This window comes from Hippopotamus amphibius, chromosome 4 (assembly GCF_030028045.1).
Source record: "Hippopotamus amphibius kiboko isolate mHipAmp2 chromosome 4, mHipAmp2.hap2, whole genome shotgun sequence".
NCBI classification, from domain to species: Eukaryota; Metazoa; Chordata; class Mammalia; order Artiodactyla; family Hippopotamidae; genus Hippopotamus; species Hippopotamus amphibius.
Window position 1 is genome coordinate 58,728,322 of NC_080189.1, and position 15,314 is coordinate 58,743,635.

Consider the following 15,314-nt stretch of genomic DNA (forward strand, 5'->3'; position numbering starts at 1 on the left):
ATACCACAAAACACCTATATCCATACAATCTGTACACTGTAGAATACTCAGAGTTGTGCTATAGTAAAGAAGTGGTTGCCTATTTTAAATTTCTAAACATGAAAAATGGGGCACCGAATCCTAGAGGAATCCCCCAGAATAAACTGGGATTCAAAACCCATGAAAGAAATTGATTCTGGCTACACATTTTAAAGAGATCTCCTGAAAAAAAAATTGATCATTCACTACCAAATTAAAAAAAAAATCTGCAAGCACTTAAGTGCTCCTTGCTTCAATACTAAAAAGCCAATTAGGAGAAATATAATGTAGGAGACCTAAGGAAGGAGAAGAACATTTCAATGGAGGCTTTAAAATGGGGTTTGTGTCAAGATTAAACATCTGCTTCAACATATATACAATGGAATATTACTCAGCCATTAAAAGGAACGAAATTGAGCTATCGTAGTGAGGTGGATGGACCTAGAGTCTCTCATACAGTGTGAAGTAAGTCAGAAAGAGAAAAACAAATACCATATGCTAATGCATATATATGGAATCTAGAAAAATGGTACTGATGAACCTAGTGGCAGGGCAAGAATGAAGACACAGATGTAGAGAACGCGGACTTGAGGATGTGGCGGGGGGGGGGGGATGGGGGGAGGCTGGGATGAAGTGAGAGAGTAGCATTGACATATATACACCAGCAAATGTAAAACAGATAGCTAGTGGGAAGCTGCTGCCTAACACAGGGAGATCAACTCGATGACTAGTGATGACTTAGAGGGGTGGGATAGGGAGGGTGGGAGGGAGGCTCAAAAGGGAGGGGATATGGGGATATATGTATAAATACAGCTGATTCACTTTGTTATACAGTGGAAACTGGCACAATATTGTAAAGCAATTATACAGCAATAAAGACCTAAAGGGAAAAAAAAATCTGCTTCGGATAGTCTCACTCTAACACACATAATTCTCTTCCATATTAATCCTAACATCACCCTTAAACTATACCCCAGCTCTCTCCCAACTCCTGTTATACTCCTGACCTAACTTAAATTCAACTGTAGATGTATTTATTTCCTCACTCTTCCACTTCCTCTCAGTAGCATTTCATTCCATTGAAATCACCCTCACCAAGGTCACCAGTGATCTCCCATTTGCTAACTTATGTCATCTTTTTAGTCTTATTTGACCTCTCTTGCTCTCCTCCCCTAAACAACTTATTTCCTTGCCTTCTGTGATGGAGACACTATGGTTTTCCTCCATCCCACATAGTTGTTCCTTCTCAGTCACCTTCATGAATTTTCCTCTTGTACTGTCCACTGCTTACCTGCCAGAGTTCTTCACGCTTTTGTCTTAGGTTTTATTATTGTCAACTTCCATTTACATGTACAACCTGGGGGATTTCATCCACTCCCATGACATCAGGAATCTGCTGACTCCCTTAATGATAAATCTAGGCGAAGTACACATTTTGGAATTTAGGCCTAGATATCTAATCATCTAGGAGACCTATCTACTTGGATGGTCCACAATCACCTAAAATCGAACATACCCAGATTGGACTTCTTTATCCTCCCCTCCCTCACCCCAAGTCTTCCCCTCCTCAAATGTTTCCCTGATCGATGGCTGATACCTCCAGGTAGCCAGTTGCTTGGTGAAGAATCTCCACCCGCGCCTCCCCCCCCCCCCCCCCCCCCGCCGCCGCCGTACTCTCCAAATCCTTCTCCCTCTCCCCCCACAACAAAACACCAGTCTTTTTCTTCTACTCCCAAAATATTTCCAAAGTCTGCCAACTTTTCTCCAACTCTACCAGTGCTACCCTAGGCCACCACCATTTTCCTTCAGAATTACTGCTGCCTCCTAACTGGTTTCTTTGTCTCCACTGTGTTTTCCTTCTAATCATTTCCCTACACTGCAGCCACAGTCATCTTTTTAAAAAGCACTCTCTCATTACACAGTTTTTCTGCTTAAAATAATCTAAACACTCCCCATAGCAGAGTAAAGAAAACACAAACACCAGAACACAGCTGAAAGGGTGCTTTTTGATCTGGTTCCTGCTAAATCCACCAATCTCATCTCCAGCTCCTTCCGCTGCTCTCCCTGCTTCCCTCCACAACCCACCATGCTGAAATGCTTCCATTCCTCAGAATTGCCAAATTTTCTAATGCCTCTGTGCCTGGACCTCTCCCTCATCACTTCTAATCCTATTCACATCTAAGGCTCAAGCTTCTTGCATCCTCCATGAAGCCGTCTTTGATTCCAACCACCTAAATCTAGATTAGGTGTCCATCTAAACCTCCCATAAACACATAAGCACCCTGTGCTCCCCCATCGCAGTACTCCATGCACTCTTAATTTCCAACAGACTTTGTGGCCCCTAAGGACAATAACCATGTTATATACCCACCAATTAGCACAATGCCTGGTACAACACTAAACAGTACTTGAGTGAATTTCATCTGGTCTTATTTAAATAATCAGCGAGAATTGAATGACCCAACTGATGTGATGCAGGGCAGGAATCTCCGTGTCTTCCAAACAAACATTACAAAGAGGAGTCAGCCCTCAAACCTTCTCAGCTACCATCTTAATTATCAGCTAATAACTTCTTCACAAAAAACCAACTCAAGTAGAACTAGAATAAGATAGTATTGGTGCTTTCCACAGAGTGGGTCCTCAAAAATGTTTGAAAGATGTCAGTCTGATGCTTGATCAAAGAAAAGAGAGGAATAAAAGCATAAGACTGCATAGTCTTATCAGGCTGTTCTGGATTTTTTTTCAGTCAGTGAGACTCTCCATCCTCCTCTTGCCAAACTTTAGGATGTGTCCCAGTTTGTAATCTGTGGGCTGTAGGGAGCTGAAGTGATCATCCTTTTTTCAACAGAGAATGATTTAGGAATAGGAAGCCAGGTATTAATTGTCTAACAGCAAAATGTAGAGGCCTTTAATCTCTTCCTCCCTTCTTCCTTCTTTCCACCCCTCCACTCTCAGCCTTTACCCCACTTTACTCCCTTCCTCTTTTCCCTCCTGCTCAGTCTCCATTCTCCCCCACCCAGTCACTGAGGCTTCCCCTACACTCACACACATCACCACAGCCATCTCCAGGACACTCAGTTTAGGCTTTCGGTCAGCTCTCTTCCCAGCCCCACTCCTATCCACTCACAAAGCTTCTCATTTTGTTTGGAGGCACAAAATATTTAACAGAGACCTAAATGTAAGCATTAAAGAACTCCTCCAATAACACAAACGTTTAATTAACTATCTTCCCCAATAAGTGATGAGTAAGAGAAAGAGAAGGTCAAAATAATGTGTAAAAACTGCTGGAACAAAAGTTTGTCTCCCACTTAAAAAAGAAAAATTCCCCTTCAGTTTTCTCCATTTTCATTGTTTCCTCTAGATCCAGGGCCTCCCACCAAACGCTGACGACTGCCGGCTTCAAACCCTGCCACATCAGCAGGGAGGGAGCCCGGCAGCGTTTGGTATTTGCATCAGTTTCCAGGAATGCTTTTCCAGTTATCAGTTTACTCTGCAGGGATATTTTTCCTTTAGTTTATAAATGTGTGCTTGAATTTCTTGAATTCTCAAAAACTTGCTGACCATTTTGTTATGCTAAAAGGGAAATTATAATCATGTTTCCAAAAAATGTACTACAATTTCAAAAAGTCTTCTAAAGTTATCTCCCAAGACAGAATAAAAGAATAGTTTTTTATAGTTTTGGGTTGTTCTCTTTTATTTCCATTAACTTTGTTATTTGTTTGTTTTTAAGCTTAGAGGAAGCAACCAGTTTAAGAATATTCAACCCCTTTGGTTTATAGCAGCTGCTGATAGAGTTAACTTGGGTAGAAATTCTTCTCTGAAGTACAGGGGGAAAGGGGGCGGGGAGGAGATGGGGGGAAGAAAGGAAAAAAGTTTAGCAAGGAACTACAGCCCACTCATTTCTGTTTGGTGGAGACAGAACTGACCTAAAGATGCCCCTTTTGCGCTGACTTCTGGGAAAGAATGGCTGCCTCATTGGGGCCGGACCAATTGCCTTTCCTCTGGGCCTGGAATGACATCTCAAAAGGGTTGGGGAAAGGGCCATTCAAGGAAGTTGACTGCACTGAGTATTCTGGATCCTCAAGAGTTCCAGCCTCTCACTTCCAATGCCTCAGGATCCTCTCCTCTCCCTGGTGGGAAGCAGAGAGTGGGAAGGGTCTGCAAGGGGAGAAGGAGGTTGCATGTTGGGGAGAGAGCTAACATCCAAGCTGGTGGGAGCTCTGCTTGAAGTGTTACCAGAAAAGACAGCCTGTATCCCAAACTCAAATTAGAAGTCCCCCTAGATGGCCTAGGCGTTTTCTCCGAGGTGTGAAGAGGAGCTGGGAGGTGCTTGGGCTGTTCATGTAAGTGTGGGGGTCAGTGAATGGGCAGAGAGGACAAAAAGGATTGGGCGGGGGGGAATGGTGGTCACTGGAGGCTTATCTGAGTCTGGGCTCAGGATGGAGCTGGTAAACCCAGACAAGGAGTCTGTGGAGAGGAGGAGGGGGAGACTGGAAATCTGAAGGGGAGGGGTGGACTTTCCACCGCAACCTCAGAAAGAGACTGCGGAGTAAGAGAGGAGTCCATGTCGGTCAGCTGCAGTCACTTCGCAGGGCCAGATAATCCCCAAGCCTCGGTTTAGAATCAGCCTCAGCAGAGGGAAGCGAGGAGGTCGTCTGATGTCTCCGATGGCTTGGTCTAGTCTGGTATGCGCAAAGCACATCCTCCCTGGTGCTGGATGTCACGCCGCCCCTAGCCCGCTTCCCTCCTCACCCTCCCAAGAGTGGGCCTCCTCGGACTCCCAGTCAGCGCTCCACAGACAGAATCCCCCTCTCATCCTTTCCCGGAGCCAGAAGAGAGAGGGAGCGTTACTGCTGAAAAAGTGGGCGCACGCACGCCCCAAAGCTGGAGAAAAGCTGGGCGGGGGTGGGGGGCGGGGTGGAGGGGGCGGAGGGAGGGCGGCCTCGGGCTGCGCCACGCTGTCGGATCCGGCTCCCTGGGCCCCTGCCCCCTCCGCGCCCGCCAGCCCTCCACCCTGCAGGTGGCCCGCAGGGCACAAGGTAGGCAGGGCTGGACAGCTCCTGCTTTGATCTCTGGGCTCCCGTCCCTTCTGCAGCTGCCCGGCTGCCCCGAGATCTGTAAACTCTGCCCACGTCGGTGTCAGCAGAGCTCTCCGACGTGTCCATAAGTGTTTCCAAACTTGGAAAGGGCGGGGGAGGGCCGGGGGGATGGGGAGGGCGGAGGTATGCAGACAGCGAGTCAGAGTTTCCCCTTGAAAGCCTCAAAAGTGTCCACGTCCTCAAAAAGAATGGAACCAATTTAAGAAGCCAGCCCCGTGGCCACGTCCCTCCCCCCTCCGCTCCCTCCTCTGCGCCCCCGCAGTCTCCTCCCAGCTGTGGCTGCCCGGGCCCCCAGCCCCAGCCCTCCCATTGGTGGAAGCGCTTTTGGAGGCACCCTCGGGCCAGAGAAACTTTGGCCGTATAAATAGGGCAGATCCGGGCTTTATTATTTTAGCACCAAGGCGGCAGGAGGTTTCGGCTAAGTTGGAGGTACTGGCCACGACTGCATGCCTGCGCCCGCCAGGTGATACCTCCGCCGGTGACCCAGGGGCTCTGCGACACAAGGAGTCTGCATGTCTAAGTGGTAGACATGCTCAGCTTTGTGGATACGCGGACTTTGTTGCTGCTTGCAGTAACTTCGTGCCTAGCAACATGCCAATGTAAGTGCCTTCAGCTTGTTTCGGGCAGCTCGGGAAAGAGGTTAGATGGGTGGGCACCCTGAAAAGGAAAACCTAACAGAGTTCTAGGTACAGCTTGGAGGGAAGGCTCTCTGGCATGTGGAGAAACGCTGGCATTTATGAGAAACATGGAAAATATTTTAGAAATGAAAATATAAAAGGCTCGACTCTCGCCAAAAGTTAGGAAATTTTCTCTCAGCTCAGGGTGAGACTGTTAACTTGATCCTCCAGTTAGTGAAGCTCAAAGGCAGCATACAGTCTTTTGCTTAAGGATGAGATATTAACTGACGTGATGCAGGAAGGCAAAGGCCTCCACCTAAAAGGCCCCATAACTGCACTGATGCCCACCCTGTGAAACTTGAGGCCTGGTTTAGAAAGCCCTTTAATTTAGTAATAAAAAAAACAACTCACCCCCTAAAGGCTTTTCTCTTCTGGGTGTTTTAAGACTAGTCTGGATGATGATGACCATGAGGCGCCCTCTGGAGGGAGGACAATGAGAGCACAGGGCACCAGGACTTAAGGTTAATGGAATCCCCGTTTAGACTTCCACAGATTTATACAGAGAATGATCTGCACTTCTCATTGAAGTCAGTCCCAATAGCTAGACAGGTATCTTGGGAAGAAAAATGGATACATTCTGAAAAGTAAAATTAGCTTCTCATTTCATTAGCTGGTCATGGAAATGGTAACATTATGCAGCTAAAATCTACCCTGCCTTTTGTTGAGCCTGAGAATTATTTCTTTAACATGTTCCCAATGACAGGCATTCTGAACATAGCAAGTTGGGAAATATCAAAACTGATCTGAGATTCAGGAGACCCGGGTTTTTCCCATGACTCTGCCACTAATTTATCATATGACCTTGGGCAAGTCAAACTGAGCCTTTTCTAAAATGCAGGATAGAAATTGGATGGACTCCAAAGGCTGCTTTCCAGCTGTAGGTTTTATGACCAGATTTCCATGTCAGGATAGAATGAAGAAAATCAGTCTGGTTTTGTCTTGAAAATGGCTAATTACCAGACAAAGATAGTGACTTGATGGGATAAGAGGGGGATCTGGCCACACCCAGCACTCCAAAAGTTTGCTCCACCCACATGCCACGGTGTCTACCATTGCATCACTACTGATGCATTGGTGTGTGTGTGTGTGTTCTCCCTACATCCACTTTTAGTATACACACTGTGAATACTAAGGAATAATTGCATTGAACAAATGCATATTACCAACTTTTTTTATGAGATCTGAGGGTGGCAGGGGGAAAGAGTTGTCTCCTAGAGAAAAGATGAAAATAGACCTAGGGAAGTTTGAAGGTACCAAGGGCAATTCACCTTCTGATCAACATCCAACCACAGTGTGAATAAAAGTTACCAAACACACATTCTTCAAAATGGCTCAGTCTGAATAATTAAAAGGCAAATTTCCAGAACCATAAGGACTTCCGTTAATCAAGTCCAGGCATAATTATTCTTCCTACTGATGAACACAATGAAGTAAACACATCATTTTCCTAATTTAAAAGTAATTCTCTTAAATTGCCCTTAAATGTCAGTGCTGGATGTGGTCCACCCTCCTGAATTGTGACTGTTGCAACAGATGTTCTCACTCCAAGTGACACACTTCTTGGCCACCTAATTAAAGCAATTTTTAGGGGTGATTCATTTTGTTGCCAGCTTGGCTACACTTATATCCTGTGTTAACCTATAATTTTTATACCGTAGGAGAGGAATTCAGTCCTTATGGACTTACAGCAATTATGGCAAAGGGGGAGGATATTATTTTAGTGTATTTTTCCCATTATTTTTCTAGATCTTTAATCCACAGTTTTTCCATTTATACAGAGCAATTCTTTCTCAGGGACAAAAGTGATACATATTGGTAAAAATGACTTTACCTAATTTAAATGAACCTATTTAAAGCAAAATTTCAGATGTCCAAATGAATCCATTTTCGGGGTGACTAACTTGCAAATTAGACCTTTTGAAAAAGGACATTAAGAATGGTACAAACGTCATAACATTAATGTTTTATAAAAAACTGTCTACTTATGGTAACGTACTTTCCTAAATGTCCCCCTTTTTAAATTTTTAAGTATCGAAAATTATCTAAACTAATACAAATTATTTCCTCATCAATCTACTGGTTTTGCTCATTCAGTGATTCACCTGCACAATTTACCATCTTAATTACTAAACATTAGAAGTATCCTTTAGACACATTAATATTTCAAGCATTTATAAAATAGTAAATAATTAACAATTTAATTCAAAATATATTTACATATTAATATTGAAAACAAATAACCCTGCTGATCCCTGTCATAATTTTGACCTGCATAATTCCTAAGTCATTAGAATATTCTTAATAAAAAATATAATTGGTCCTTTAATTAGGTAAGTCAATTTTATAGACTAATATACCCATTTGTTAATCACTGCTAGTGATCAATGAAATAATACTAATAATTCTTTCTTTCTTTCCCCTTTCCTCTATAGCTTTACAAGAGGTGAGTAAAATTATTTTTAGAATTTGTTTTTTTAGACTTTGATTGCCTTGGCAACAGTAACGTCTTCTCTGGGGAAGGAAGGAGGCTGTACTGGTGTTGACCAACCCAAATTTCAAAAAAAAAAAAATCATCAAGAGTTATGGTAGTCAAACTTTGCTGGCTGCCTTAGAAGGTACCCACCCCAATTTCCAAAATGGGCGGGACTACTGAATAAGACCACCCTAAAACGAACGCCATAAGAAAAGAGAGTAAATAATCCAGTGGAAGTTTGGGATTTAGCATCAGCTGCTACGAAGTAGGAGACTTCCCCGAGCTAGAGAATTTCGTCACTCCCTTGGAATCATTTGCAAGATTAATATGAACAAATCCTTAGCTCATGAATTGAATTTGAGGCATAATTACAGATAAGTATATATCTGGGTTCTGTACATATTTTATTTTATTTCTTGGTAAAATTTAAAATGTTACTTTGAAATATTAAGAATATAGTAATGCACAGTATGTATAATCTGTAGGTATGTTTGTATACTACTCAGAAATGGGAGCCATTTTAAAATGTATACAATTTTCCTCATAATCATCCTTTACTTATTCTTTTCTAGGCAACTGCAAGAAAGGTAAGAGTCCAGTACTTCTCCATAATATTTGAAATGATCAGAGATCACTTTTAACTAAATTTATGGTACACTACAGAAGGAAAATACTTTGTCAAGATTTTGCCCACATGAATATGCATTAGCTAAACCAAAATAAAGTAGCTTTGATGTGTAAGATAACAAAGCTTTATTATCTTCCAGGGGCATCTCTAATTATATTTATATTATACAACTGGTGATTTACATACTAAAGGAAAAGAAAAGACTTGTTTTTATTCTGGCGATGGAATGAGTATTATGTTAACTATAGGTGATAGACAAGTTTGTTTTAAAGGGCTTTGACTATATAAATATGCTGTTATCAATGTTACAAAATGATAATTTTATCCATAGAAATCATCTTTCTAAAAATAGTGGTCACAATATTGGCCTAATGCTGGAGACTATGGCCTCCAATCTCCCAGTTTAAAAAAATTACATGTAATTATAATAAAAACAATATACTTTTATCTATTGTATTGTGCCATTTTTATAGCTACTGTCTAATAACATTATGGTTATATCAGCCTTACCAACTAATCATTATCGAGAATGCTTTGTTCACTCACTGGAAATTGCTTAGACATTTATTACTGTGCTGTTTGTATCTTCCTTGTAGGGCCCAACTGGAGATAGAGGACCACGTGGAGAAAGGGTGTGTAATTTTTGAACTATTAAAGGGCTTTGGCACATATTTTAATAACTACATATTAGAAACTACAGCAGACTGACAATTTATAAGAATATTATGTATCCAGATAATTGTCTACCTTTTAAGCAGATAATGCCTTACACAAAGTGAATGAGCATTATTATATATAATCAATATTCTTTTTAGGTCAAGATTATCCTTTAAGAAAGCAGAACTATTACAGACAGCCATATTCTTTGCAAGGTCTCTTTCTTTGTTTTTAGTTGACCTGTCCAACACATACATAATGGAAACGTACATACCTACCACCACATGGCCCTTCTCTTTTTAACATGTTTTGTGTGCTTTTCAAGTAAGATTTCTTATGTAGGCTGGGAATAACAGTGAAACAGCAGCCAACAACATGTTTTTGTCTAAATTAATAAACATACAAGTTAGGCTTGCATTTCATTCATGGTATCCCTAGATCTCCTGCTAGGCTCATGTGGCATGTGTGACCACATGGTTTCCATTATATGACTCTTTCCTCAATATATAAATACCTATACCTTGTATCCATCGAGAAGTGCAGACTTAAATGTATTCCACTCAAGCAATCTATTAGAGGTAGGATTATGTCAGAAAATTACTTTAACAACATAAATAGTGTTAATGGTAGGAAACCTGCAGGATTTTCTACGCTGTGATAAAATAACTACTAATTATCATATCTATTAATCTACTTTTCACACATAACATACCAAAACAATTGAGTAAGTTCATCAGAAACGGACAGTCAATATACATAGCACATCACTGTGCACTGTTAACCATATGAATTTATAGCTATACATTTTAGCTATAATTTTCATCTTTATTTGAATACCGGACTCCCTTGTGAATTCATATCCAATGGCTGACACAGTCCTCTTCCAAGGGGAACTATCCTGTATTGTGTCTTTTTCAGACACCAGCTACTAAACCTCCTTCTAAAATAGACCCATGTCAATAGTGACAAATATGGCATTTTAAATTTCCACACCACTTGTACATTCTGACCAACTGATCTTACCACATGTATTCTGAGGTCTCCTTTTTGAAGTATAGGTTTCTATGCACTCTGTCTCACCCTGACTTAATTCACTTTTTACATCACAGGGTCCACCGGGCCCACCAGGCAGAGATGGGGATGATGGTATCCCAGGCCCCCCTGGTCCACCTGGTCCTCCTGGTCCCCCTGGTCTTGGTGGGGTAAGGTGTCTTAAGTATTGTTAACTATTAGCTAACTTCAGTTTCTCATACCTGTATTAGAGGAAGATTCACTGTGGAATGTATTTTTAGTGGTTTTAAGGGAGAGTCTGCGACTTGGATTTTAGTATAGTATTTTATTTAGTTTCTTTGGTTTCTTCATTCAAGATTCTGCTTTGCCCGATCTCTTTGTGAGTCCTTGTCAATTACAGGACAGGTCTTTGTGTTCACTGAAGGTAGCTGCAGCCCTCGCAACCATTATTTAATTTGGGAATTTAATATCTTTTATCAGTAGGGCACAAATAAGAGATGTTGTATTATGAAAAAGTTTGATTAGATTGAATTATAAATGAAATCCCTGATCTTAAGCAATTTCACAAACATCTTCTCTTTTTATTCTTCTTGGCATGAAGTCCACTGAACCAACATTCAAAGCAGTTTTTGGTTTAATTTGCTTGAAACTAATTTGAGAAAAGTACATTTCCCTTTTTCATTAATATCTTCTTTTAGCTTTATGCTTTAACAATGGTATGAGCGCCAAATGGCCTCACTGCAGGAAGGAAAACATATTTGCTTAATTGGTTAGCACTGTGAATCAGAAGCCTGATTCTAATACCCAACTGTATGCCAGTAAAATAAGACCTTTCTCCCCCAAAGATCTTATTATGATTGCTTATCTACTGAGTGCATTAAAAAGCACCTTTCTTAATAGATCTACCACTATGAGAGGGATCTTTAACAGTAAAGCTATTACTGTGAACTATTTTTTAAAAGTTTAATCTTCCAAGGGGCATTTTAATTTAATTTTCCTCTAAACCTGAAAATTCTTTATATCCTTTTTGAAACTACAGCAAGAAGAAGGTCTCTTAGTCATTTTGTGTAGTTCTGGAGGAGCAGGGCAACAGGTAGAAATGCAAAGTTGTTCTCTTGGTTTCTGTTCAGTTTACCAGGGGCCCTCACTGACTTAAAGTTTAGAAAGCTCTCTTCCTCTATGTACAAGTTGGGGGTGGGGTGAGGGCAATTTGAGTTAGAGGGTTAACAGGTCAGGAAAAGTTTCAAAAATAAAGTAGGGAAGCTCCCTATTTCAAACTAGGTGTGGACTAAAATTTAAACTTGTATGTCTCCTGAATTTTTAGAAATTTAGCTCAATATGGACATCTAAACTAATAATTATGTCAGAAACACTGCTCCCTTTTAAACAACAATAGAAAAATCTTTAGAAGTAGAATGAGGAAATGAACTACATGGCCAATAGTTATTATATATATATATATATATATATTTTTTTTTTTTTCCCTCCCATATAGAACTTCGCTGCTCAGTATGATGGAAAAGGAGTTGGACTTGGCCCTGGACCAATGGTATGCTTCTCTCTTTTTATCTTAGCCAAAAAATTACTGAATAGAGAATTTACTTTATGTTAAATTTCACATTGCCATTTACTTAGCTACCTAGTTTAATACTTAATACTCAGATCACATAAAAGCAGAAGCTCTTTTTGTATTCAAATCTATAAAAATCTAAGCCTAGGTTAGGGGGTTCAATTTTCTCCACAAGCATGCCTCCTTAGGATAGATCAGATATTTATAACTAAGAAATAATCTCTGGACATAGTAATCAGAATTTAGGTAAACCGATTTAATTCAGAGGAGTAATCTGATTAATTTTTTTTACATCCTTTAACATTGCCTAGAATTTGAAGCAACCCATAGAGATCCAGAACTAGTAAGTTCTATGAACTTGCTGGAAAGGATCAGCAAGTTCTAGTCTAGCCCGATCATTTTCTAGGTACAGAGTTTAAGCCCTTTCCCAAGGTCAAACATGTGGTTAATGACAGAATGCCAGGCAAGATGTCTGATATTCAACATCATGGCTCATGTATCCACTACTTGAATAAAACATTACTTTATTTAACAAGTATTTACCATTTGTCTTCGAAAAGACCCAAACTATATTATGCATTTGGAACACAGCAGTGAATATGACAGATTCTCACCCTCCCTCAAGGATTTAACAATGTAGGAAATGTTTCTTTTTATCCATTTTGATAAAAAATTCTTTTTTAAAGTCTGATTAATTAAAAATCAGTATAGGAGAGGATATGACTATGATGATGATGGTCTGTCTTTAACAAGTGAACCTTCTAACAAGCATCAGTGAGATGTGTTAGGGGAAAAAAAACTGATAGGAGCATGCAAAATATATACTAGTATGTAAAAAATAGAGGGGAAAATTGCTGGAAGTAAAAATGTTAAGCTGATTAAACTGCAGTTTTAGTACATACCCACATATAATTTAGCGATTTTTGATTGTTTGCAAACAAAGGTATTTATCTCCCCAAGTTAAGATGGTCTTTAAAATATAAATTTTACCTGGACAGTGCATTCAGTGCTCTGTCTTCAAAAGATGTTCTGCTGGAGCTAATGGTCCGCAATAAGCTAATATACTGTAAGGGCAAGACAATATTTTCTGTAAATTAAAACTCTCACTTGAGAAGTAATATGCTTTTAATTGATGATTTCCAATTTCCTGATTTTGCATGGTAATTTAAAACATTCATATCTGAAATGAAGAGGTAGAGATTTTCTTTTGGCTTTGTTTATGTTGGATATTTGAAATTAGCCATTTCAGCTAATGCTGGACATTAGTCAGTTTTAAAGCAGTAACTACATCTCAAGAGGAAGCTAAAAAGAAAAAAAAAGTAAAGCATTAATAAAAAAAAGAGCCTACATAAGCCTGGAAAATTAATATGGATTTCAGATTCCCCTGACTTTGGAACATCTCTCTGGGGGGCATAAAGCAGAGTGTTTTACTTTTAAATATCAGTGAAATATAATTTAAGCTTGCACATCCACACACATTCACAGACATATGTAATCAACAGATAGATGTTTCACAAATAGGAGAGATAGGCAGCAATAAAGCATTAAAATAAATTTCCATGTTGGAAAATCAATAACTATAAAACCCCACAGGGTTCTTCTCTGAATTAATGAGTAATCATCATCCGTCTCACAGCCTCCACAAAATAAACTACCTTTTATGTAAATGAAATTGTTGCAAATACATGGAAAAATGAATAAATATAATTAAAAATTCATGCTGTCAAGGAAAATTATGTTTTACTGTACGCTTAAAAATATTATCTTGATTGAAAAGTGACAGTTTCTTTTAACGTTGCAGCAATTTCTAAAACCAAATAAATAATTCGTATAATTAAGATGATGTGCTTTTTAATAAAATCAGTATTATCTCACCCTAGGCATTAATACAGTAGGGCAGACTTGGCTGCAGAGTCCCCATAGTTGATGTGTCATGAACAAATTACCTGAGACTTGTCTGTGCAATATTTGCTGTAGGAATGGCCCCTACAGAAGAGTTTGCACAGGCATTGCGAAGGGGAGTCACAATATGTATTTGGCGCCCAAACTAGTAACACTCTGTGTGCCACAGAATGAAGAACAAATGGGAGAACAACCTGCTGTCATTTGGGCCATATTTTCAATAATAGTAGCATGTAATAGATTCTTCCAATAGGATGTTTCAATAATATTTTATTTTTCCTTCACCCCTTACTACATCCACTTTTGTTTGACATTTTCATCAGTCACCAATAGCCCTTAAAGGAGCTATAAGGTTATAACAAACCTCCCTCTCATCACTGAGAAAGACTTTTGATCCTTTTCAATTTATGCCCCTTGTGGCAATAAAAATATCAATTTCTTAGCTAAGTACGATATGAGGTGATGACATGTGATCAAGGAATCCACATGGAAATGCTTTGTCAGCTGCATGAACAGCAGTTGTATGTTCTGTACTGTGCAAAGACTGAGTCATTTCATTGCATCAGAGCAATCTCAATATGCCCAGTTGTGCACAACTTTAAGGAACCTGTGGCCACCTCATCTCACCAAGTTCTGATCTGGATTAGGAGGAGCAAAGGTGAAAGCAAAGGCAGAGAAACAGTGGAGGAAACTTGGATCCTTGAGAGGAACAAAAACTATGAAATTAAACCAGGACAATTCTGTTCGTTTGTCCATCACAAAATGTCTACAGCACTATTAAGCTAGTCCTGTCTAACCCAGCCCTAGGCCATGATGACTTGTCAGTGCTAACTATATCTGTCCTCTTTACAGGGTTTGATGGGACCTAGAGGCCCTCCTGGTGCATCGGGAGCCCCTGTAAGTACCGAAAGCTTGTAATCTCTCTTATGTAAAAAGACAGAGAATTAAATAAAGGCTTGGAGTGTTACATACTGTTTTTCCTTAGGGCCCTCAAGGTTTCCAAGGACCTCCTGGTGAGCCTGGTGAACCTGGTCAAACCGTGAGTACTTTTCCCCCTTTGTGATAAAATTTTTTTCTTCAAGAAGTTTCTTAATATAGGCATTAACAAAACAATGGGTCTCCCATTTTCCTAGGGTCCTGCAGGTTCCCGTGGTCCACCCGGCCCTCCTGGCAAGGCTGGTGAGGATGTAAGTATTTACTGTTAAGCATTTCCAAATGCCATTTAAAACACTCCTGCATCAACAGAATTTCTAGATTCAAATTAAGTATTCTGCCAAAA

General features: G+C 40.1%; 1 protein-coding gene across 1 annotated transcript in view; it reads left to right on the forward strand.

The window, feature by feature from the left end:
- Positions 1-5,501: 5,501 nt before the first annotated feature.
- Positions 5,502-15,314, forward strand: part of COL1A2 (collagen type I alpha 2 chain) — a 35,469-nt gene continuing 25,656 nt past the window's right edge. Inside the window, exons 1-9 of the mRNA XM_057731089.1 lie at positions 5,502-5,716; positions 8,227-8,237; positions 8,840-8,854; positions 9,492-9,527; positions 10,662-10,754; positions 12,059-12,112; positions 14,888-14,932; positions 15,021-15,074; positions 15,169-15,222. Coding sequence (XP_057587072.1) covers positions 5,647-5,716; positions 8,227-8,237; positions 8,840-8,854; positions 9,492-9,527; positions 10,662-10,754; positions 12,059-12,112; positions 14,888-14,932; positions 15,021-15,074; positions 15,169-15,222 — 432 coding nt within the window. The 5' untranslated portion in view covers positions 5,502-5,646. The remainder of the gene's footprint in view (positions 5,717-8,226; positions 8,238-8,839; positions 8,855-9,491; positions 9,528-10,661; positions 10,755-12,058; positions 12,113-14,887; positions 14,933-15,020; positions 15,075-15,168; positions 15,223-15,314) is intronic.